The 26233-nt window shown below is 31.8% G+C and overlaps 2 protein-coding genes across 2 annotated transcripts in view; one reads left to right on the plus strand and one right to left on the minus strand.

Annotated features, from left to right (window-relative positions):
- Window positions 1–273, minus strand: part of ythdc2 (YTH domain containing 2) — an 18667-nt gene extending 18394 nt beyond the window's left edge. The window contains 1 exon segment of the mRNA XM_073840170.1: window positions 151–273. Within this exon segment, the coding sequence (XP_073696271.1) occupies window positions 151–273 (123 nt within the window).
- A 15011-nt stretch (window positions 274–15284) lies between these two features.
- LOC141334950 (PR domain zinc finger protein 12-like) lies at window positions 15285–24404 on the plus strand. The gene is made up of 5 exons (XM_073840171.1): window positions 15285–15548; window positions 19549–19739; window positions 19813–19968; window positions 21467–21578; window positions 23968–24404. Exons 1-5 carry the CDS (start codon window positions 15347–15349, stop codon window positions 24402–24404), a joined length of 1098 nt encoding a protein of 365 aa, XP_073696272.1. The 5' UTR covers window positions 15285–15346.
- The last annotated feature ends 1829 nt before the right edge of the window (window positions 24405–26233 follow it).

Consider the following 26233-nt stretch of genomic DNA (forward strand, 5'->3'; position numbering starts at 1 on the left):
ATGTAACCATTCAAATGGAGTCTAGAAAAATTACAAACGGGAAAAACGGGATCCCAAAAAATTTAGCCGATTAGAAACGACGAATGGCGACAGCCCTGATCGGCAAATTAACACATTAAAAATCTCTTAATGATTTAAAACCTCCCAGACCTCACAGTGTTCAGCTGAATCGTTTTCATCTGTTTCAGTCTGGGTTGATTGTCTGTGGTTTCTTTTGGAGTGTTTGTTTTGATGTTGTGTTGTTTTGTGTGCCAGCGGTCCGCAGACGTTCATGACTGGAGGTTGGGGAACCACGTACCAGACATGGCAGCCTCAGAGCCAGCAGGACCCCAGTAAGATTCACTGGCCTTATAAACACCACAGTTTCCTCTGAGGAACATCTGTCGCTTGTAGATTCATTTCATCTTTCATTTCAGGCCACAATGGATCTCAGACCGGCCAGATGGACTATTCCAAAGCATGGGAGCAGTATTATAAAAAGCTAGGCAAGTACCTCTGGTTCTGAAACACTTTGCTGTGTTTCTTCAGTCGAAACATCATGAAGGTTTGGGTGAGATGTCGGGACACTTAAGAGACTCGGCTGAGAGGGTTTTATTTTCCTGACTAGCAATTTTCCTAGTCTGCTGTATTATTTTCTGCCACTTGGAGTGGAATACTCTTGTTGTTTTTCATTACTCGTCCTGATAAAAGCCTCCGATGAACTTCTGTTGGATCACACAGAAAGCCCAAAGGGATGTGATCTGTTATTGACAGTTACAGCTTTATAACAGTTAAATGTCTAAAACGGAAAAGAAAAAAAATGTTTTCAGCCTCTTTCGTCTCAATATACAAGTAGGTGAAAACACAAACATAATCTCTGCTAGAGATTCACTTTATGAGCATTTTACAGTTACTTTTGATAACAAATCATAAACAAATGATGAAATGCAGATAAAAAGATATTATATCATAAACAAACAGAAACCCAAAGGTCTTTACAGCAATTTGTCAAAATAAAAGTAAATAAAGACTTGATAAAATATTATTAAAACCAATGTTTAAGGAATATTTACCAGAAAAGGTATTAACCAGAAAACTGTTAATAATACGCAATAGTGTTTCTGGAAAATAAATAAATGAATAATAGAATCAATTAATTCTTTATAAAATCAAATTCATTTTTATAAATGATTTGAACTGTTGAGACTATTAAAATAGAATCCAGACAATTATATGGAATGATTCACAACACCAGATGAAAATAAATGTGAATTTAAGGGCCTTAAAATATCATTTTTGTTAAACTTTTTTAAAAAGTTTTCATGCTTTTTGGTTTATATTTTTTACATGTAAAATTGAAATAGAGTCTAGAAAATGTTAAACGGACAAAACGTAATCCAGAAAAAATATAACTGATTTCATAGGCCGTACTTAGTTCATTTGTGTCTTTAGTTTGTTACTTGCATCTGTTCTTATTAATAACAAAGATAAAATAACAAAAATGACTGTATCATATAAACACTGGCATTTTTTTATTACTTTTTTTTTTAAATAGATAAAATAACTATATAATTTTCAACACTGTCAAACATTTCAATAATAATTATAATATAGTGATAAGTAATCGTTACTATTTTTATTATTAATTTATTATTAAATATAAAAATGACTAATAAACAAATTAAAAAAAATTACTAATGTAGTATTTTACATTCAATTTGAAAAAAAAAGTATTAGTAAATTAATATAAAAATAATACATTAATAATTCATAATTTTTTATAACATTTTAACTGTTAAATGCAACATTTAATATTTATGGCTATACTAATTTCTTGATTTTCTAAGTTTAAAACCATCCAAATGTAATGTTGACCTGGGAACCCTTACTTCACTGCAAAAAATGCTTTTCTTACTTAGATTTTTTGTCTTGTTTCCAGCCAAAATATCTAAAAAAAAAATAAAAAATAAAAAAAACTTGAATCAGGAAGGATTTTCTAGACAAGTAAAAATTATCTTGTTTTTAGTTAAAAGTTTTAGTCTTTAGTTTTTGCTTAAAACAAGCAAAATAATCTGCCAATGGGGTAAGAAAAAAAATCTTATTTCAAGCAGACAACTAGATTATTTTTCTTACCCCATTGGCAGATTATTTTGCTTGTTTTAAGCAAAAACTCACCAAATTGTGACTCGTTTTTACTAAAAACAAGACAAATTTTTACTTGTCTAGAAAATCCTTCCTGATTCAAGAATTTTGAGATATTTTGGCTGGAAACAAGACAAAAAAATCTAAGTAAGAAAAGCATTTTTTGCAGTGTTTTTTTTTTTTTTATGAAGTTTTGGTGAAGTTGGTTTCTGTATTTTTCGATCCCAATTTTTGTGCATGTTTTGTTCCCAAATGCATTCAAAGTTCATGTGGATCATTGACTCTGAACGGAGACGCTGAAAACACCAGATCATGAGCTGCTCGCAGTTAAATGAACACAGTGCCATGCTTCACTCATTGTGCATATATTTATTTAATGAAATCTCATGTGCCTCTCTAATTGTAACTAATGTTCCTGAATCACTCTCTGTGCAGGTCAACAGAACCAAGGCCAGAGCAGCGGCCCCGATTACAGCAAAGCATGGGAGGAGTATTATAAGAAACAGAGTAAGATCATCTGTCCTCCTGATGTCATGATGATCAAACCATAGTGTCAGTGTTCTCATGGTGTGTCCGTCTGTGTGTGTTCAGCTCAGGGCGCCGGTCCTGGGTCTCAGCAGAGCTCTCCTCCAGACTACAGCGCCGCCTGGGTGGAGTATTACAGACAGCAGGGGGCGTATTACAGCCAGGGACAGACGCAGGCTCCCGGCCTCCCGGTAATAAACACAACTCTACTAATATAGTCACTTTATATGAGCAATATCACACTCATAGATATGAAATATGGCTATATGTTGGCACTGCTGTGATTCAGCCGTAGGTAATCTCAGTTTGACAGTTGAACAGCTGAGCACAAGCGTCTGTTACTAATTCTAAAACATCACTTTAGCTGCATCTTCTACAGCATTCGTTCTTCAGCTCGATCTTATATTCACAATAAAACATTAGTTTGAATGCCCGCTAAGGAAAGCGTTACCTTTGTTGTAACGTTAATATCCTTTCATCTATTAAGGGTGATTTCACAGCGCTGCTCAGTGCATTTGTTTGCTGCGTCAAGCTGTTGTTGAAACTAAAAAAAAATTACATTTTATAACTTGTTTATTTTTCAGTATAAAAGTATAAAATATTATTTATTGAATAATAATATTTAAGAAACAACAGCCATCATTAAAGTTACAATGCAGTTTAGTCACAAGTACAAAGGCAGCGCTCTGATATACAGCATTGAATTTACATAAACATGATGAGATTTTGCTTCATAGCAAAAGCTTATAGTTTTACTGTAGTAAAAGCAGTGTATTATGTGTAGTAGAGTATTATCATTAGAGAGTGGGATTACCTGCATATTATATACACTGCAAAAAAATGCTTTTCTAGCTTAGATTTTTTGTCTTGTTTCCAGCCAAAATATCTAAAAATTCTTAAATCGAGAAGAATTTTCTAGATGAGTAAAAATTGTCTAGTTTTCAGAAAAAAAGGTCAAAATTAAATGCATTTTTGCTTGAAACAAGCTAAATAATCTGCCAATGGGGTAAGAAAAATAATCTTGTTTTCTGTTTGAAATGAGATTTTTTTTCTTACCCCATTGGCAGATTATTTTGCTTGTTCTAAGCAAAAACTCACTTAATTTTGACTATTTTTTTCTGAAAAAAAGAAAATAATTTTTACTTGTCTAGAAAATTCTTCTCGATTTAAGAATGTTTAGATATTTTGGCTGGAAACAAGACGAAAAATCTAAGCTAGAAAAGCATTTTTTGCAGTGTAGCATTCATTCTTCCGCTCAATATCACATTTTTCACAATAAAACATTAGTTTCTTAATACTAAACACTTTTAAATACTATGATTATTTATCTAAAATAGTATTTATTGAATAATGTTTAATAAATAACAGCCATCATAAAAGTTACTACACTGCAAAAAATGCTTTTCTTAGATTTGTCTCAAAATATCTTAAATTAAGGAGGATTTTCTAGACAAGTAAAAATGGCCTTGTTTTCAGAAAAAACAAGTCAAAATTAAGTGTGTTTTTGCTTAGAACAAGCAGAATAATCTGCCAGTGGGGTAAGAAAAATAATTTAGCTTTCTGTTTGAAATAAGTTCTTTTTTTTTTTTTTTTTGCTTACCCCATTGGCAGATTATTTTTAACAAACTGCATATTTTAACTGTAAACGCGTACATTCTCGCCTGTAAACCTCTTAAAACTACATTCATACACTAAAACTGTAATATTTATAAAATGATACTGGATTTGGGCCATGACACTCACTGTTGTATAAAGATATTGATCATATGTTATCAACACACACTACCAGCTGAAAGTTTGGATTGTCTAAGATGTTTATGAAAGATGTCTCTTCTGCTCACCAAGGCTGTATTTGTTGGATCAAAAATACAGTAAAAATTGTGAAATAGTTTTAGAATTTAAAAGGGTTGTTTTCTATGTGGTTCTATGTTCAAATATAATTTATTTCTGTGATGCACAGCTGAATTTTCAGAATTACTCCAGTCACATGATTCTTCAGAAATCATTCTAATATACAGATTTGCTGCTCAAGAAACATATCTGGATATTAGCATGTTGAAAACAGTTAAAGAAGAGATCGTTATTGCTGTTATTCATCAAGGATGCATTAAATTGATCAAAAGTTATGGTAAAGACATATTACCAAAGATTTCCATATTAAATCAGTTCTGTCCTTTTGAACTTTCTATTCATCTGTGAATGTGAAAAAATAAAATGCGTTTCTTAATACTAAACACTTTTAAATACTAGTATTATTTATCTAAAATATTATTTATTGAATAATATTTAATAAACAACAACAGCTATTATAAAAGTTGCTAGGCAATTCAGTCAGAAGTACAAAGGCAGCGCTCTGATATACAGCATTGAATTTACATAAACATGATGAGGTTTTGCCAGAACTATTTGCTCTGGAACAAAAATATTGTGCAGCACAACTGTTTTTATCATTGATAATGATCATAAATATGTGACCCTGGACCACAAAACCAGTCTTAAGTCGCTGGGGTATATTTGTAGCAATAGCCAAAAATACATTGCATGGGTCAAAATTTTTGATTTTTCTTTTATGCCAAAAATCATTCAGAAATTAAGTAAAGTTCATGTTCCATGAAGATTTTTTGTAAAATTCCTACTGTAAACATATCAAAATGTAATTTTTGATTTGTAATATGCATTGTTAAGAACCTAATTTGGACAACTTTAAAGGTGATTTTCTCAGTCTTTTTGATTTTTTTGCACCCTCAGATTTCTGATTTCAAATAGATGTATCTCAGCCAAATATTGTCCTATCCTAACAAACCATACATCAATGGAAAGCTCATTTATTGATGTATAAATCTCAGTTTTGTCAAATTTAACCTTATGACTGGTTTTGTGGTCCAGGGTCACATATGTCCTGAGGAGTAAATCAGAAGACTGGAGTAATGATGCTGAAAATTCAGCGGTGCATCACAGAAATAAATTATATTCGAACATGGATTCATATAGAAAACGCCTGTTTTAAATGCAAAAAATATTTCCCAATTTTGACTGGATTCTGACGCTGTTTATCTTTCTTCTCGTCCCGCAGGATCATTAAAGCGGGCGACTGCAGACCCTTTAGTTGAAGATTTTTGAATCACTGCGAGGAGGAAACAGACCTTTTGTAACAGAGGTTTCTAGATTTGCAACGCCTTGAAGACTTTTACTTTTTTTCTTAGTGAGAAACACTAGCTGTAGAATGACTTATATGATTTAAAAAGAGAACTATTTCTAAAATCAGGACATCAAATTGTTACTAAATACTTGTGTACACCATTATTCGATATGGGCGATTTCCGGGATCCCTTTTGGAGCGTTTCCGAGTTGGTTTGTTTTTTCTATTCTTCCTTTTTAATTCAACGATATATATATATATAAATAAATGTGTATCGCCAAAACGAACCCCGGAGTCGCGGCATTTCATCGATCGCGCAATATAATCTCTTATTTTTCTAGTTCTGTTGCAATAAAATGATCGCGGGCTTAGCAGTCTTGAATTATCGTTTCGTTTTGTCGTGAAATGTTTTAAGAATGTGTACAAAATGTTTCTTTTGTTTTTGTTTTCTTTTACATAAAGCATTTTAATTCAGTGCGATGAAAAACTGTGATGTTTTTGTTACGGAAATATATGCTTTTGTTACACGAGAAACGCAACGACGTCGCCGGTCGCTTCCTGATGATGTAATTCCTCTTGTACTTTGTATTCTGTTTTCATTGTCATTTTATTGTACTCTGGTTTAAAAAGGTGCAATATCTTATTTCATACTTCTTTTGCTTTTTTGAAACAAAGATGGATTCTCTCTAATATTTTGACAGACGTTTAACTTGTAGATCGTTTTTTTTTTGTTTTTTTTTGTCGTATGTAACGGATGATTTTTTTACGACAGTGGTCCGACGGGGAAAAGGGTGGTCTTGCGTATCGTGAGGTTGTTTTTTTGCCTTTGCTCTCTTGTAAAACTATGTATGTATGCTCAGATACTTGACTAAATACTTTATTTAAAAATATATATATAATTAAAATCAAAGACTTTTTTTGGTCCTGCGTATTTTTTTTTTTTTTTTTTTTTGACAGGAAAACTGTCCTAGTTTTTCTGTTCTGTTTTCATACTGAAATTTGTCAAAGATTGTGAATGTGTAATTTGAAATTTGATGTTGCATCTTGCTGACGGATGAGAAGTTTTATGTGTGTGTTTCTGTAAACTTCGACTTTTTCAAGCGTTCAAGACTGCTAAGCCTCGGAGAGCCTACCTGTGTATTGATTAATTGTAGTTTTTTATATTGGAAGTATTGGAAGATCAAACGTTCTTGTCTTATTTGGTACCGCCGCCGGTCTCTCCATCCCTCGACTTCACCAGTACACACTGTGGACTCCTGTACAGTCCCGAACCCATAACTTTTTAATTCAGTTTTTGCTTTCTACTCTGTGTGATCTAATATATGTATGATTGATTAGTTACAAATTGATCTAGTATTAACTTCATTGCTTAATGAAAAGGGATATTATAATTTCAAAATGTTTAATTTTAGTGTTTCTTTTCTTCCTCATGTGTACAGGTAACCATGTATTAAAATGATCGAAAGACTACATCTTTTTGCTGCCTTTTCTTTGCTCGCCGGCCTCCTCCTCCTCCTCACACAGATCTGCACATTTTCTGTGCTTTTTTTTATAACCTGTATAAAAAAAAGGTTATTGTGACTTTTCTCACAATTTAGACTTTTTTTTTTTTTTTTTTTTTTGCAATTTCAAATTAATATCTCGCAATTGACTTTTTCTCAGAATTGCGTCATAAACGTGCAATTCTGACTTTTTTTCTCTCAAAACTGATATAGATGCACAATTGTAAGTTATAAAGTCAGTATTGCAACTTTATTTCTCAGAATTGTAAGCTTATATCATGCAATTCTGACTTAACTTGCAATTGTAAATTTATATAATTTAATTGCAGCTTTATTTTTTAAAAATTGCAAGTTATATCACGCAATACTGACATTTTTTTCAGAACTGTGAGATAATTGCACAATTCTGACTACTTTCTCAAAATTGTGAGATATAAACTCGCGATTGCGAGTAATAAAGTCCAGTTCTAGAAAGGAAAAATTAATGTTCACAAAATTGCAAGTTTATCTCAATTCTGACTTCATAACTCGTAATTGTAACTTTATTTCTCAAATTCTGACTATAACTCGCAATTGTGAGTTTATATCACGTAATTGCAATTCTGAGCATTACAGTTACAATTACGTGATATAAACTAACAATTGCGAGTTATAGTCAGAGCTGAGATATAAACTCATTTGTCACTTAATTGCAACTTTAGTTAATATCATGCAATTCTAACTTTATTTGCAAGTTTATATTGCAATTCTGACTATTTCTCAGAATTGCAAGTTTCTATCACGTAAATGCAACTTTATTTCTCAGAATTGCAAGTTTATATCATGCAATTCTGACTTTATTGCTCAGAACCTTTTTCTGATAATTGTGAGATATAAACTGGCAATTGCGAGTTATAAAGTCCAGTTCTGAGAAAAAAAGACTAATGTTCACAGAATTGCGAGTTTATATCACACAATTCTGACTTTATAACTGGCAATTATGTCACGAAAATGCAACTTTATTTCTCAAATTCTGAATTTTTCTCAGAATTGCGTCATAAACGTGCAATTCTGACTTTTTTTTTCTCTCAAAACTGATATAGATGCACAATTGTAAGTTATAAAGTCAGAATTGCGGGATTGCAACTTTATTTCTCAGAATTGTGAGCTTATATCATTTCAATTCTGACTTAACTTGCAATTGTAAATTTAGATAATTTAATTGCAGCTTTATTTTTTAAAAATTGCAAGTTATATCACGCAATACTGACATTTTTTTTCAGAACTGTGAGATAAATGCACAATTCTGACTTTTTTCTCAGAATTGTGAGATATAAACTCGCAATTGCGAGTAATAAAGTCCAGTTCTAGAAAAGAAAAATGAATATGTTCACAGAATTGCAAGTTTATATCTCAATTCTGACTTCATAACTCGCAATTGTGAGTTTATATCACGTAATTGCAATTCTGAGCATTAAAGTTACAATTACGTGATATAAACTAACAATTGCGAGTTATAGTCAGAGCTGAGATATAAACTCATTTGTCACTTAATTGCAACTTTAGTTATTATCATGCAGTTCTAACTTTATTTGAAAGTTTATATTGCAATTCTGACTATAACTCGGAATTGGTCATTTATATCACGTAATTCTGACTATTTCTCAGAATTGTAAGTTTATATCATGCAATTCTGACTTTATTGCTCAGAACCTTTTTCTGATAATTGTGAGATATAAACTGGCAATTGCGAGTTATAAAGTCCAGTTCTGAGAAAAAAAGACTAATGTTCACAGAATTGCGAGTTTATATCACACAATTCTGACTTTATAACTGGCAATTATATCACGAAAATGCAACTTTATTTCTCAAATTCTGACTATTTCTCAGAATTGTGAGTTTCTATCACGTAATTCTGAGAAATAAAGTTGCAATTAGGAGTTCTAAAGTCAGAACTGTGAGATATAAACTCACTTATATCACTTAATTGCAACTTAATTTTTCAGAATTGCGAATTAATATCATGCAGTTCTGACTATAATTCGCAATTGTGAGTTTATATTACTTAATTGCAACTTTATTTTTCAAAATTGCAAGTTATATCACACAATACTTTTTCTCAGAATTGGGAGTTTATATAAAAAAAGTCCAAATTGCAAGTTTGTATCATGCAATTCTGAGTTTATTTCTGAATTGCAAGTTTATAACAAGCAGTTCTGACTTATAAGCTCACAATTGCAAGTATTATCACATAATTGCAACTTTATTTTTCAGAACTGTGAGATAAATGCACACTTACGAGTTATAAAGTCCAGTTCTGAGGAGAAAAATGTTCACAGAATTACTATTTATATCGCACATTTCTGAATTTATATCATGTAATTGCACCTTTATTTTTCAAAACTGAGATAAATGCACAATTGCTAGATGTAAAGTCAGAATTGTGAGATATAAACTCGCAATTGCAAGTTATAGTCCAGTTCTGAGGAACTTGCAACTTTATTCCTCAGAATTGAGTTTATATCATGCAATTCTGACTTAATATTCAATTGTGAGTTATAAAGTCCAGTTCTGAGGAGGAAAAAAAAATGTTCACAGAATTAATGTCTCACAATTCTGACTTTGTAACTCGCAATTGTGAGTTTATATCACTTAATTCTAACTTTATTTCTCAGAATTGCAAGTTTGTATCTTGCAATTCTGATTTTATAACTTACAATTGTGAGTGTATATCACGTAATTGCAACATTATTTTTCAGAATTGTGAGTTTACATCTCACAAATCTAAGAAAAACAGTCAGAATTGTGAGATGTCGCATATTTTTTTATTCAGTGGCGGAAACAGGCTTCCATAGAAAGCAAGTCAAATGTGATCAAATGTGCAAAAAGATAATTTGAGTTTTCATATTTGCTATTTCTGTGTAGTTCAGCTCAACTCAAAGGAAAAGTTTATCAGGTTTGTATAAATGTGTGATTCCATCACTGTCTCACCAATGGATCCTCTGGAGTGAATGGGTGCCGTCAGAATGAGAGTCTAAACAGCTGAAAAAAACATCGCAATAATCCACACCACTCCAGTCCATCAGTTAACATCTGGACAAGACAAACGCTCAAACAAATCCAGCATTAAGACATTTTCAACCGAAGTCCATAATCCAAAATAAAAAGTGGTCTGGTCTGAATCAGGAGAGAAATCTGCACAGATCAAGCACTGTTTACAAACCAAAACGGCTCTAAACAAATACGTGGCTAGATCTTGATGTGAGAAAACAACAAGAGAAAGCATTATTATGGATTACAGACTCAATGTATTTGAGTTAAAAATGTCTCAGTGATGGATTAGTTTGAGCTTTTGTCTTGTCAAGATGTGAACTGATGGACTGGAGTGCTGTGGATTATTGTAATGTTTTTATCAGCTGCTGACGGCACCCATTCACTGCAGAGGATCCACTGGTGAGACAATGATAGAATGACACATTTATACAAATCTGATGAAGAAACAAACTCATCTACACCTTGGATGAAATAAAGGTAAGCATATTTTCAGCAGTTTTTAATTTTTGCATGATCGATTCCTTTAATAATTTAAAGAGCCGGTGTTTTGAAGAGTCTTGGGTAATGCATCTGGTTTGGTGTTTCCTGTAATTGAAAGCACAGTGGTGTGTGTGAGTGAGTGTGTGTTTAGTGAGAGGTGGTTTGTGGGAGGATTCATTGGTCTAAATGGATTTTTAAACACAGATGAGTTTCCTTTCTTCTGCCCTCAGGCGTTCACAGATAAAACACTCGACTTCAGGGAGTGGCAGCTGTGTGTGTGGTTTGTCTCCATTCTGTTGCATGTTCCTATTTTGTCAATCAGTTTCCTCTGTCTGGTAGTGGTGCATGTTATTATAATTGCACTGCAACAAATGATTTTCTTACTTAGTATTTTTGTCTTGGTTTCTATTATAATTATCTAAAAATTATTGAATCAAGATGCATTTACTTGACAAGTAAAACCACTTAAGATATAATGTCTTGTCCTCTAAAAAAAAGTATCAAAATGTTAGTTTTTGCTTAAAACAAGCTAAAATATCTGCCAATGGTGCATGAAAAAAAATCTTGTTTAGCCTTTGAATTAAGATTATTTTTCTTACCCCACTGGCAGATATTTATGCTTGTTTTAAGCAAAAGCTAACCAAATTTGGATAATTTCTTTTAGAAAACAAGACTTAATATCTTATTTGAATTGTCAAGTAAATGCATCTTGATTCAAGAATGTTTAGATATTTATAATAGATGTTTAGATAATTTAAATAGATTAAAATGCAATGAATTTACATTCAAATCTGAGTTATGTTTCTTAATGGCTTGTTGCTGTTAGTAAATATAAATGCATGCCTGATCACATATTTCTGTTTTTTTAGTAGTTTCCCTGTTTTGATGCGGCAAAGAAAGACTGAAACGGATCACGATGGACAGAATCAGGGTTCAGTGATGATGATATGTGAGTATGTGTATAATGGTTATTTATATGCAGCTTTCTATGCAATGCAATTATTTGTAGCACTAGGCAAAAATACATTGTATGGGTCAAATTTTCAGATATTGGAGATATTTTATAAATTTCCTGCCATAAATATATATAAACATAATTTGGTTAGTAATATGCATTGCTAAGAACTTCATTTGAACAACTTTAAAAGGCAATTTTCTCAATATTTAGTTTTTTTGTACCCTCAGATTCCAGTTTTTCAAATATATGTGTGTGTGTGTGTGTGTGTGTGTATATATATATAAAGTATAAATAATGCATATGCATATAAATGTTTTTCATATTTTATTGCATATGCATTATTTAGCAAATAATGAAAATTAATAATTACACTTTTTCTTTCATGCATATGCATTATATATAACTTGCAACATTATCATTATAGCCTATATTTAAAATAGCCTATATAAAGAATAATCTAAGAATATATTAGAATAACTAATGTTAAAGTTTATGCATTTGCATTATTAATACAAGATATGACCCTGGACCACAAAACCAGCACATAGCAATAGCCAAAAATACATTGTATGGGTCAAAATGATCAATTTTCATTTATTTTATTTTCCATGAAGATGTTTTGTAAGTTTCCTATCATAAATATATCATAACTTAATTTTAGATTAGTAATATGCATTGCTAGGAAATTCATTTGGACAACTTTAAAGTCGACTTTCTCAATATTTTGATTTTGCACCATCAGATTCTAGATTTTCAAATAGTTGACCAAAATCTCAACCAAATATTGTTCTATTTTAACAAACCATACATCAATGGAAAGCTTATTTAATGTATAAATAATGCATATGCATAAAATTACATTAGTTCTTCTAAAAGAATTTTTGATATTTTAAATATAGGCTATAATGATAATGGCATAAGTTATATATAATGCATATGCATGGAATAAAAAAGCATAATTATAAATTTTTATTATTTGCTAAATAATGCATATGCAATAAAATATGAAAAACATTAAAATGCGTATGTTTATACTATATATGTAAAAATAATCCAAAAAAATAATGATTTGCAAATTATACGCTGTAATGACATTTACACTGTCATGTTGTATATAGGTGTAGCATAATTAAACGAATCGTACATCAATGGAAAGCTTATTTACTCAGCTTTTAGATAATGTATAAATCTCAATTTTGAAAAATTGACACTTATGACTGGTTTTGTGTCCCAGGGTCACATGTAAACTTGATGAAATGCAGTTGTTGAATGTGTTTTCTGGTTCTGTCGCTCACCTTCATTTCTGCTCTCAATCCCTGATGAATGAATGATCTCCAGTGTACCGCGACTCACGAATGTCAAATCCTCCTCAGAACAGCATGACAGATTGATTTGCATCAAATGAAAGGGAACCTGCGGGATGAGAATGGAATAAAGATGTTCTCCTGCTGGAGGAAAGTGGGAAAACGCTCATTTCAAACACTCCACCAATCCAGAGGAGAAACAGCTCGCAAAGCCGGTGTGCAACTGAACGCTGGGCTTCATATGAGCACCGATAAATGTTCATCTGTTGTGTTTCAAAAGAATAATGTGCAGGATTACAGACAGAACAATACTGTATAAGATCATGTCACAAATTTGCAATTTGCAATTTTTTGCTATATATATATATATATATATATAGTATAAATAATGCATATGCATAAAATACTACTATTATAGATTCTTAGTATAACTAATGTGTATGCATTAAAATATAAACACATTTCTAAGAATTTATAGATGTATAGCATGTGTATATCATGCTAAGTTTAAATAATGCATATGCATTATTCATATGCATTATTTAAACTTAACATATGATACAGTTTTTATTATTTGCTAAATAATGCATATGCAAAAACATTTCTAAGAGTATATATATATGTGTGTGTGTGTGTGTGTGTGTGTGTGTGTGTGTGTGATCCTGGACCACAAAACCAGTCATAAGAGTATTTTTTATGTATACATCTGAAAGCTGAATAAATACGCTTTCCGTTGATGTCTGATCTGTTAGGATAGGACAATATTTGGCTGAGATACAACTATTTGAAAATCTGTAATCTGAGGGTGCAAAAAATCTAAATATTGAGAAAATCGCCTTGTCCAAATGAAGTTCTTAGCAATGCATATTACTAATAAAAAAAATTACGTTTTAATTTATCTATGGTCGGAAACGTACAAAATACGTTTATGGAAAAGAGAGATAATAAAAAAAAAAAGATAATTTTGACCTATACGATGTATTTTTGACTATTGCTATGTTCTACTTAAGACTAGTTTTGTTGTATTAAGAATACATATGCATAAAATGACATGAGTTATTCTTAAATATTCTTAGATTATTCTTTATATAGGCTATTTTAAATTAATGCATATGCATTAAATAAAAAGTATAATTATTAATTTTCTAAATAATGCATATTATTTGCTAAATAATGCATATGCAATAAAATATAAAAAAGTATGTGCTTATGCATTATTTAGACTATATATATATATATATATATATATAATGATAATGTTGCAAATTATATATAATGCATATACATGAAATAAAAAGTGTAATTATTATTTTTTGTTATTTGCTAAATAATGCATATGCAATAAAATATGAAAAACATGTATATGCATATGCATTATTTATACTATATATATAATGATAATGTCGTACGTTAAATATAATGCATATGCATGGATTAAAAAAGTGTATATATTCTTATGCATGTATTATTTGCTAAATAATGCATATGCAATAAAATATGAAAAACATTTATATGCATTATTTATACATATAGATAGATAGATAGATAGATAGATAGACAGATACTGTAAAAATAATCCAAAAAAATAATTATTTACAGGGTAGACACTATAAGCTATATGACAATGACACTGTGTCATATTGTATTTAGGCATAGTTTAATTGAAGTACCTGTGCATTTTACTCATTGGCCATTGTAAACTTGAATTACTCTTGTTTTAAATAATTACATAGTAAGACACAAGAAAGGAAAACTTAAGCAAGAGAAAGTGAGTGAAATGCATAATAATTGTATGTCACGAGAGACTGTGTGTGTATTGAGGTTAATAACAGCTGGTTAAATGTGTGAGAATAATTGCAGGCTGTGATGTGTTAATAGCCTCTGTACAGGTGTTGAGCCACTTATGTCAGATTATCTCTCAGTCTGTCTCTCTCTCTCATATCTGTGTGTCTCTCCTCACAAAGACAGAGTTTCTCATTGGGTGTGTGTGTCTTGAAGGGGTGGCGGGGCTCCAGCATAAAGAGCTTTCCCCCCCCCCCTGTCCTGTGTGTGTGTGTGTGTGTGTGTGTGTGTGTGTGTGTGTGTGTGTGTGTGTGTGTGTGTGTGTGTGTGTAGGTAGGTGGGTGGGTCGGGGGGTCATTAATAACTAATTAGAGGCTCGGAGCCACAGGCTCGTATAAGTGGAGCTGATCCGGAGGGAGCGCAGCAGTTGATCCCGCATCATCAGCCGCACTCAGAGTCCCGCAGACCCGCTCCGCTCCGCTCCTCCTCCGCTGCTGCACACATGGGTTCGGTTCTGCCCGCGGAGGCGCTGGCGCTCAAGTCCAGGTTCAGGTCTCAGCTGTGTGAGATCATCACCTCTGATATCCTGCACAGTTTCCTCTATGGCCGATGGAGGAATGTGCTGGGAGACAATCCGTGCGAGGAGCAGCAGAGCCCGAGAACCGCCTTCACCGCCGAAGTTCTGGCGCAGTCCTTCACTGGAGGTAAACATCGCTTTTTTGATCGGGGTTTACTGCAAATTCAGAATAGCTGGGACATTGTTTTCCAGCTTGGTTCATTTTTTACATTCAGGTTTGAACCCAAAAGTGGTGCATATTTGACCCAAAGTTGGGTTGAAACACCATAGCATTTTTTTAAAGAGTTTTTTAGTATCCATGCCTGAAAATTGCATATTTAACCCAAAGTTGGATTAAAACAACCCTGCATTTTTTAGACTGTGTTTCTGTCTGAAATTACAATATTTGTGAATATATGTCAATATATCGGTGCTTACACAAAGTCCCGAGTAGCTTCAATCCATCTTTGGGTAAAATATGGATTCATGGTATATTTATTAACATTTCGTTTCAACCCAAAAGTAGTGCATATTTAGCCCAAAGTTGGCTTAAAACAGCCTAGCTGTTTCTATAGTGTATGTTTGTAAAGTTTCAGCCTGACAAAAATGATCACTGATATTATCCATAAATTGCATTGGGTGCACAAGCGGATTTTTAGTTTTGCATTGTGTGTGGTTTAAAACGCAACCAATATCATTTCTTGAGTGTTTTTGCGATGTTTCCATGATATTATACTATTGTTAATAAATGCAGAGAAGGAATTGTGTTTAAACGTTAGACAAATAGCCTATTGCAAAATGTGAGATACTAACATAAACTCGCGAAAAAACAAAAACAAAACGCCTGGTTGTTTTTAAAGGTTTCGTTTTGTACATTTTGGTGGAATTATTTGTGATCTTAGAGGACAAGCCCAATCATAAAGGTCATTTTTTTTTTTAAAAAATTGAGATTTATACATAATCTAAAAAAGCGGAGGAAATAAGCTTTCCATTGATGTATGATTTGTTAAAATAGGACAAATATTCGAAAATTAGCAAAACAATCGAAAGATTGAGGAAATCGCCTTCAAAGTTGTGCAAATGAAGTTCTTAGCAATGCATAGCCTATTACTAATCAAGAATTAATTTGTAATGGCCTATATTCACAGTCGGAAATGTTCAAACTATATTCATGGAACATGATCTAAAGATTTTTGTCTTTAAAGAAAAATCATTTTGACCCATATTTTTGGCTATTGCTACTTGAGACTGGTTTTGTGATCCAGGGTCACGTTTTGTCTTGTTGGTGGTCTTATATAATGAATTCGTTTAATTCTGTTGGAGATCGATTGCATTTTGTCTTGTTGGTCTTATTTGGCGACAAATAATGTTAAATTATGTCAGCGATCGATTTGTCGGAAAACGGCCGAAGTTGTCGATCGAAACTCGCCGGTGTCAGTGGGAATAAAGTGTGTTTCCTGTGCTGGGAATTTGTTCCCAAGCTCGTTGAAGGGATGCCGTTCGTTCTCCAGCATTTAGTCTCTTTTCTTCTGCTCCATTGAAGCCGTTTAACGCGGTGAAAGGTGCTTTTGGACGCGGCGCGTTCGGCGTGTAAGCGCTGATGACTGAATGAATCGCGGCTTTAAATTCATTTGGTTAACTTTGTGCTTGACCTGAGAGAGCCAAAGAAAAGATTCCCATTCTGGGAGCTTTCTCCCGCATTCACGGATCTCTGGACAGGCTCTTTTCCTGCGCTGGCATCTCCGCTTCTCTCCATTAACGCACCGTGAACGGCTCTTTCTGTCCTCATTCACGGCATGTCAAGCAGCTAATCGCCTTTCCATCTTTTTGTCCGCGAGATTCCTGCGTGTTTTTAAACAAGCCATCGCTTCATTCACTCACATTTATTGCTACAAACGTCGTGAAAGGATAATGAATGTGGAATGAGTCAGTGGAGAATAATGAGTGTCAGTGAAAGCGGAACGAATGCGCTTCTTCACCTCTCCAAGGCCGCTTCTGTTTGCGTTTTGTGCGCAACAAATGCGCGATTCTTTGATTTTGACGTTAAATGCGAGTGTCTTTCTTTGCCGCTTTTCACGCGCCTTTCAATGCGCTTTTACAGTTTCCCTCCCCAACATTTAACGCACTTAATCCGGTTAAATAGAGGTCATATTTCGTGACCAAAATAATAAGAAAGGGGATTCGTTTCATTCATTCGTTTCGACGCGTCTGCCAAAGTGTCATTGCAAAGATGAGCTAGAGCTTCTTGGCCACCACACACCGAAATAACCAATCAAATCCTCCAAACTCTTCTTGTGAACGCTGATTCCTTCTTTGAAATGATTTAAAACATGCAAAACCATTCATATTCATGAGCGTTTTAATATTAATTCGTTTAGAAATGAATAAAAGCTACTTAAAAAGTGGCATTTATTTATATTTTGCTGCATATTTGTGACCCTGGAACACAAAACCACGGATATATTAGTAGCAATCAAATCAAAATTGATTTTTCTTTTATGCCAAAAATGATTTAGGATATTAAGATCGTGTTCCATGAAGATATTTTGTACATTTCCTACAGTGAATATATAACAGATGAATTTGATTAGTAATATGCATTGCTAAGAACTTCATTTGGACAACTTTAAAGGCGATTTTCTCAATATTTAGATTTTTTTTTGCACCCTCAGATTTCAGATTTTCAAAAAGTTGTATCTCAGCCAAATATTTCCAATCCTAACAAACATCAGTGGAATAATTTATTTATACTTATTTAGTTTACAAGTTTAAACTTTAAAATCGAATTTCCAAAACAGTGTTTTTCACAGTGATGCAATAGCAGACCCCTAAAGAAGCTTTCATTGATCAGTTCTTAAAAGAACCTTTTATTTTTCCTAGTGTAAAGAACATTTGATTAATCTCAAGAATCTTTTATGCGATGGAAAGACTGATGGGTGTCAAGGAGAGCACCATTCATGCACCTGTCAGCTTTGAGATTTTAGGCTTTTTGGTTTTTAGTGGAGAGAAAAACACTGTCAAGTGTTTCTTTTATAGTACTTTATCTATTTGCAATTTTATTTTTTAAGGCCATAATTTTTTCTCCTACACTGAGATTTAAATCTCCACTTCACTGCAGAAAATGATTTTCTTACTTAGTATTTTTTTCCTGTTTTCTAGTATAAATATGTAAACATTCTTGAGTCAAGATGCATTTACTTGACAAGTAAAATCATTTAAGATATTAAGTCTTGTTTTCTAAAAAGATACATTTTTTGTTAGTTTTTGCTTAAAACAAGCTCTAATATCTGCCAATGGGGTAAGAAAAAAAATCTTAATTCAAAGGCTAAACAAGATTATTTTTCTTACCCCAATGACAGATATTAGAGCTTGTTTTAAGCAAAAACTAACTACATTTTTAGAAAACAAGACGGAATATCTTAGGTCATTTTACTTCTAAATTAAATTCATCTTGATTCGAGAATGTTTAGATATTTATGACTAGAAACAAGACAATGGGGCAAGAAAAAAAACGTTTAGTCTTTGAATTGATATTATTTTTCTCACCCCATTGGCAGATATTTACTAACAATTTTTTTTAGAAAACAAGACTTAAAACAAGATTTAACTTGTAGTAAATGCATCCTGATTCAAGAATGTTTAGATACTAGAAAACAAGACAAAAATATATAATGAATAATTTTTTGCAGTGCAGTGCATATTTTAATAAATAATGCCTCATTAGCATATTTAAACCTAATATTTTAGAAAGCATAATATAAAAAATGTTTGCAATTATCAACGTAATCACTCAATCTTTCAGAAAAAACCAAGTCAAAATGAAGTGCATTTTTGCTTGAAACAAACAAAATAATCTGCCAGTGGGGTAAGAAAAATAATCTTGTTTTCTGCCATTTGTCAGATTATTTAGCTTGTTCTAAGCAAAACACTTCCTTTTGACTTGTTTTTCTGAAGATCCTTTTTGATTTAAGAATTTGTAGATATTTTGGCTGGAAACAAGACAAAAAAAAATCTAAGTAAGAAAAGCATTGTTTGCAGTGTTGTTCATTGGTGTCAGTAAAGCAGCTTTCTTTCTCAGATGAGGAGCGTCTGAGTGTAGCGTAATGATAATGAAGCGTATTCATGTTGATGGTGCCGATGTCCTGCAGAGGTGCAGAAGCTGTCTAGTCTGGTTTTGCCCAGCGAGGTCATCATCGCCCAGAGTTCAGTCCCTGGAGAAGGTCTGGGGATTTTCTCCAAAACCTGGATCAAAGCCGGCACCGAGATGGGCCCCTTCACCGGGAGAGTGGTGTCCCCTGAGCATGTGGACCTGCGCAAGAACAATAACCTCATGTGGGAGGTGTGTGTGTGTCTCATTATTCTGCATGAGACTGGTTTAAATGAAGTGGTTTAATGAAGAGACGTGTGTTCAGGTGTTTAATGAGGACGGCACGGTGCGCTGCTTCATCGACGCCAGTCAGGAGGATCAGCGCAGCTGGATGACCTACATTAAATGTGCCCGAAACGAGCAGGAGCAAAACCTGGAGGTGGTTCAGATCGGAAGCAGCATCTTCTACAAAACTCTGGAGGTAAAACACCTTCCTCGTCTGATTCAAATTTGAATTTTAGTATTTCAACTATATTCCCTTTCCTAAAACTTTCAAAAAGGTACAACAAAACAATTGAAACTGGCATTTAAAGGGTTAAAATCTTGAACTTTAATTGATCTTCAGTAGTTTTGATCAGGATTGATACATTCTAAAAATGTGAGTGAAAACAAACTGTGTTCAAAACATTTGCTCAAAAATACATGGAACTTAATAAAACCTGAAAAAGTCACGAAAATTGTTACAGTTTCAAAATGTCATGAAAAATAAAACATGAAATTAATAAAACCTCAAAGTCATGAAAAATGTCATGGAAGATTGAACATGCAATTAATAAAATCTCGACAACTCATTAAAATTAGAAAATAGTAAGAAGTCATGAAAAACAATAAAATCCCAAAACATCATGAAAATGAATAAAATCTCAAAAATTAATAAAACCTTAAAGTCATGAAAATTATTGAAATCTTAAAAGTCATAAATTAATACAGTTTTAAAAAGTACTGGGAAAATAAAACGTCTCCGAATGAATAGAATCTCAAAAAGACATGAAAAATAATAAAATCACAAAAGGATTAAAATCTCAAAAACTCATAAAAAATGAATAAAACCTCAAATTTATTAAAACTAATAAAATATTTAAAAACTCAAAAAAAAAACAATATCTCAAAACGTCATGAAAAAATTTATTTTTATAAAAAAGGTCAGGAAAATTAGTAGAATATTAAAGTCATGATAAAATGATTAGTCTCAAATTAATAAAATCCCAAAATAGTCATGAAAATTGATACATAATGCTTAAAGTCATAAATTAATACAATTTTAAAAAGTAATGTAAAAACAAACATCATGAAATCAATAAAATCTCAACGATTCATGAAAAATAATCAAATCATAAAATGTCATAAAAAGGAATACAATTTCAAAAACTCGTAAAAAATTAACAACCTTAAATTCCTTAAAATTAATAAAATATTAAGTCATTAAAATCTCAAAACATCATGAAAAAAAATCTAAAAAAAATAAAGTATTAAGAAGTCATTCAAATTTATAAAACTTGAAGTCATCAATAAAATCTCAGTCATAAAAATCAAATAATCTCAAAGTCATGAAAGATTAAATAATGTCTCAAAAAGTCATGAAAATTAATACAATCTTAAAGTCATGGAAAATGATAAATTCATAAAAAGACATACAAAGTCTGCGCTACTGTTGTAACTTTATATACATTTGGAATGTTTTCTGAAACATTGAGTTGCAGATTGATGTAACATTTTTGAAATGTTACTGTTTTTTTCAGAGAACATTCAAATGTAACATTCCCATCATGTTTGCAAAATGATCAAAATGCAACATTCCCTTTATGTTTTTCTCAGAGAACATTCAAAAATAACATATTAGAACACATTTTTGTTGCAATATATAGAATCTTCAAAAGGCAGCAAATGTGAGTGTTTATTTTAATTGTTTGCATTTCCAGACTATTCCTCCGGACCAGGAGCTGCTGGTTTGGTACAGTAATTCCCACAACACTTTCCTGGGGATTCCTGGCGTTCCAGGCACAGAGGATGAGCACCAGAAGAAGAGGAGCGGTACGTGTGTGTGTGTGTGTGTGTGTGTGTGTGTGTGTGTGTGTGTGTGTGTGTGTGTGTGTGTGTGTGTGTGTTCACCTGCAGCTTAAGCTGATCAAAAGATTCAAAGTCATTATGTGTTCTTAAGTGTCATTGCTTAATTAGTCAGACTTGAAGAGCTTGAGGAAGGAATGTGGAGCAGATGCTTATCTGTCGATTACAAGAACACGTCTGACCTCTAGTGGTGCATGATGGGATTGCTGCCCACATTTGACATCCAATCATCTTTTAGACAGTCATAGTGTTTTAACAACAAAATCTGTCCAGATGGGATTTTTAGGCACTTTCATGTCATGCTTTAGAATTCATATCTCATATAAAGCACAAATGGCATGTACTAGATGAAATATTACATAAAACATAAAATTAACACCTTTTAAATGAACTTAAATGTTAATTACCTTATGAAAACTCATCAAATACACTTTTATTTAAATTGTGGATTTTGAGGCTTTATTTTTTATGAGTTTTATTCATTTTTATGACTCTTTATTTTCCATGATTTTCAAGATTTGATACATTTTCATGACTTTTTGAGGTTTTACTTTTTATATTTTTTCATGACTTTTTGAGATTTTCAAGATTTAATTTTTTTTATGTCTTTAATTTTTTCTCAAATAAATGTTAAATAAAAACACATATTTCAACATTTTATAACAACATTTTAATATTTTACCAATATTACCAGGTTTGGACAACAAGGGTGCATTTTTATTTTAGTATTAAACTAAGTGCATTCAAGTTCACATGTAAACGTAGATTGTCCAGTGTCAGAGGCTGATATATTTTGAATTTCCATGAATTTATGATTTGATTAAATTTTCATGATTTTTCAAGATTTTATTAATTTTCATGACTTTTTGAGGTTTTGTAAATTTTTATGACTTTTTAGGATTTCTTTTGATTTTCATGACTTTTTAATATTTTATTAATGTTCATGAATTTAAAGATTTTATTCATTTTTATGACTTATTTTTAATTGTATTAATTTTCATGACTGTTTAATATTTTATTAATGTTCATGAATTTTTAGGATTTTATTGATCTTCATGAATTTAAGATTTTATTAATTTTCATAACTTTTCAAGATTTTATTAATTTTTGGCTTCTTGAGGTTTTATAAAAATTAATAAAATCTTTAAACTCATGAAAATTAATTAAACCTCAAGAAGGCAAAAATTAATAATCTTGAAAAGTTAGGAAAATTAATAAAATCTCAAAAAGCCAAAAATGAATAAAATCTTGAAAATCATAAAATAAATTCTTAAATTCATGAAAATTAATAAAATATTAAACAGTCATGAAAATTACAATTAGAAATAAGTCATTCATTTTCATGACTTTTTAATATTTTATTAATTTTCATGAATTTAAGAAATTATTAATTTTATGATTTTCAAGATTTTATTAATTTTTGGCTTCTTGAGGTTTTATAAAAATTAATAAAATCTTTAAAAAACTCATGAAAATTAATAAAACCTCAAGAAGGCAAAAATTAATAAAATCTTGAAAAGTTAGGAAAATTACTAAAATCTCAAAAAGCCAAAAATGAATAAAATCTTAAATCATAAAATTAATAAATTCTTAAATTCATGAAAATTAATAAAATATTAAAAAGTCATGAAAATGAATGACTTATTTTTAATTGTAATTTTCATGACTGTTTAATATTTTATTAATGTTCATGAATTTAAGAATTTATTAATTTTATGATTTTCAAGATTTTATTCATTTTTGGCTTCTTGAGGTTTTATAAAAATTAATAATCTTTAAAAAACTCATGAAAATTAATAAAACCTCAAGAAGGCAAAAATTAATAAAATCTTGAAAAGTTAGGAAAATTACTAAAATCTCAAAAAGCCAAAAATGAATAAAATCTTAAATCATAAAATTAATAAATTCTTAAATTCATGAAAATTAATAAAATATTAAAAAGTCATGAAAATGAATGACTTATTTTTAATTGTAATTTTCATGACTGTTTAATATTTTATTAATTTTCATGAATTTAAGAATTTATTAATTTTATGATTTTCAAGATTTTATTCATTTTGGCTTTTTGAGATTTTATTAATTTTCCTAACTTTTCAAGATTTTATTAATTTTCATGACTTTTCATGACTTTCATGAAGATTTTATTTTCATGATTTTATTTCTTTAAGATTTTATTAATTTTCATGACTTTTCATGACTTTCATGAAGATTTTATTTTCATGATTTTATTTCTTTAAGATTTTATTTATTTTCATGACTTTTTAAAAGAGATTACTAATTTTCATTCAAGTTCACATGTAAATGTAGATTGTCCAGTGTGAGAGACTGATATATTCTCTCTCTCTCTCCTCCTCAGCAGAGGACTCTCACATATGCGACGCTGCATCTTCCTCGCTGTCCTCCTCCTCTTCCTCCTCTTCCTCCTCCTCATCGGGCGCGAGCCGCATGCGCTGCGTGATCTGCCACCGCGGCTTCAACTCCCGCAGCAACCTGCGCTCGCACATGCGCATCCACACACTGGACAAACCCTTCGTCTGCCGCTTCTGCAGCCGCCGCTTCAGCCAGTCCTCCACCCTCCGCAACCACGTGCGTCTGCACACCGGAGAACGGCCCTACAAGTGCCACGTCTGTCAGAGCGCATACTCGCAGCTGGCCGGACTGCGGGCGCATCAGAAGAGCGCGCGACACAGACCCGGAGGATCGAACTCTGAGGCCGGACAGCCGTCGCCTCCGTCTGCGCACATGCAGACCCATCCTGCACTGCTGCGGCACGTCCCCACCATGGTGCTCTGAGAGGACGGACGCAGACGCAGATGCAGGCGCAGACGCAGACGCAGACAGACTAGTCCAAGAACAGGCACTTTAATCAGCGGCAATAAGAGCCACGGCTGCAACTGTGACAAACCACAGGCTGGAGGATGAGGATGAGGATGAGGATGATGATCACAAATCAAACATGGTACAAAACACATACTCTGCTGCTCAAAAGTTTGGGGTCAGTAAGACTTGCAATGTTTTTAAAGAAGTTTCTTCTGCTCATCAAGGCTGCGTTTATTTGAATAAAAATATGGGAAAAAAACTGTAAAATTGCAAAATGTTATTATGATATAAAATAATGGTCTTTATTTGAATATACTGTAAAATATAATTTATTTCTGTGATGCAAATCTGAATTTTCATCAGCTGTTACTGCAGTCCTAAGTGCCACATTAAATAACATGATTTAAATAAAAGCTGTTCTTTTTACCCTTTTATTGATCAAAGAATTCAAAAAAAAAAAAAAAAAAATGGATTCCAACATTGAAAATTCTAATAAAAAATTGTTTTGGATTATAATAATATTTCACAATATTAGATTTTTTTTCTGTATTTTTAATCAAACAAATGCAGCCACGACGAGCAGAAGAAACATCTTAGAAAAACAAAATCTTACTGATCTTAAACTTTTAAGCAGCAGTGTATACAAGGTTTCTGCAGGTTTTATTAAGACTTTTTAAGACCAAGTAAAGAAAAGCGAATGAGGCACAATACATCAATACTGCCTCTAAATGTCTTTTATTAGCAATGCTTCAAAGTTTGAAATGGATCTACAAAAAAAAAAAATTCTGCCAAAAAGTCTTGTTTTCCATGCAAATGTCAAAAGATTCACAAATCAAGATGCCTTTACTTAAGAAGCAAGATAAAATGTCTTGTTTTAGGAGAAATTGATGAAAATGAAGTGAGTTTACGATTAAAACAAGAAGAAATATCTGCTAAGCGGCTCAAGTTTTCATTCCCCATTGATGGATATTTCTTCTTGTTTTAAGCAGTTTCCTAGAAAACAAGACTTCAATTAAGAATAATACACTGCCAAAAAAAGCTTTTCTTACTTAGATATTGTGTCTTGTTTCCAGCCAAAACATCTAAAAAATCTTAAATATCTATTTCTATACAAGTAAAAATTACAGTATATATTAAAAAAACAAGTAAAAATTAAGGGAGTTTTTGCTTATAAGTCTTGTTTTCAGTTTAAAATAAGATTACTCAGCTTGTTCAAAGCAAAAACTAGATTTTTTCGGAAAACAATGCTTTTTTTTAACTTTTTAGTAAAATTTTTAGTCTTATTTCCAGCCAAAATATTCGAAAAATTCTTAAATCAAGAAGGATTTTCTAGACGAGTAAGAATTTTTGTTTTTGAGATAGTAAGGTTTTGCTTAAAACAACCAAAATAATCTTATTTCAAACAGAAAACAAGAATATTTCGCTTGTTTCAAGCAAAAACTCACTTAAATTTGACTCACTGAATTTTTAAAAAATATAATTATTACTTAGGAATTATTATGATTTTTTTTTTCTTTTTTTGTTGTTTCCAGCCAAAATATCTAAGTAGGAAAAGCATTTTTGCAATATAATAATAATAATAATAATAATCTTTTTTTCCCCCAAAACCCAAGGTCACTTTACAAAGAAGAAAAACAAACAAACAAACAGGTAATAGCAAACATAACACATTTTATTCTGAGAAAACTGTTTTTAAGAGGTATTTTGAAACATGTTCCATTTGCAAATAAATGTATCTTGAAGGATGTTTACACTGCAAAAAATGTTTTTTCTTAGTATTTTTGTCTTGTTTTCTAGTATAA

Source organism: Garra rufa, chromosome 5 (assembly GCF_049309525.1).
Source record: "Garra rufa chromosome 5, GarRuf1.0, whole genome shotgun sequence".
Classification (NCBI taxonomy): domain Eukaryota; kingdom Metazoa; phylum Chordata; class Actinopteri; order Cypriniformes; family Cyprinidae; genus Garra; species Garra rufa.

Excerpts from the sequence above, each read along its gene's own strand:
- LOC141334950 (XM_073840171.1), top strand. The coding sequence starts at position 15,347 with ATGGGTTCGGTTCTGCCCGCGGAGGCGCTGGCGCTCAAGTCCAGGTTC. Across the intron at positions 19,740-19,812 it reads ACAATAACCTCATGTGGGAG|GTGTTTAATGAGGACGGCAC; the intron begins GTGTGTGTGTGT and ends ACGTGTGTTCAG. Across the intron at positions 19,969-21,466 it reads TCTTCTACAAAACTCTGGAG|ACTATTCCTCCGGACCAGGA; the intron begins GTAAAACACCTT and ends TTGCATTTCCAG.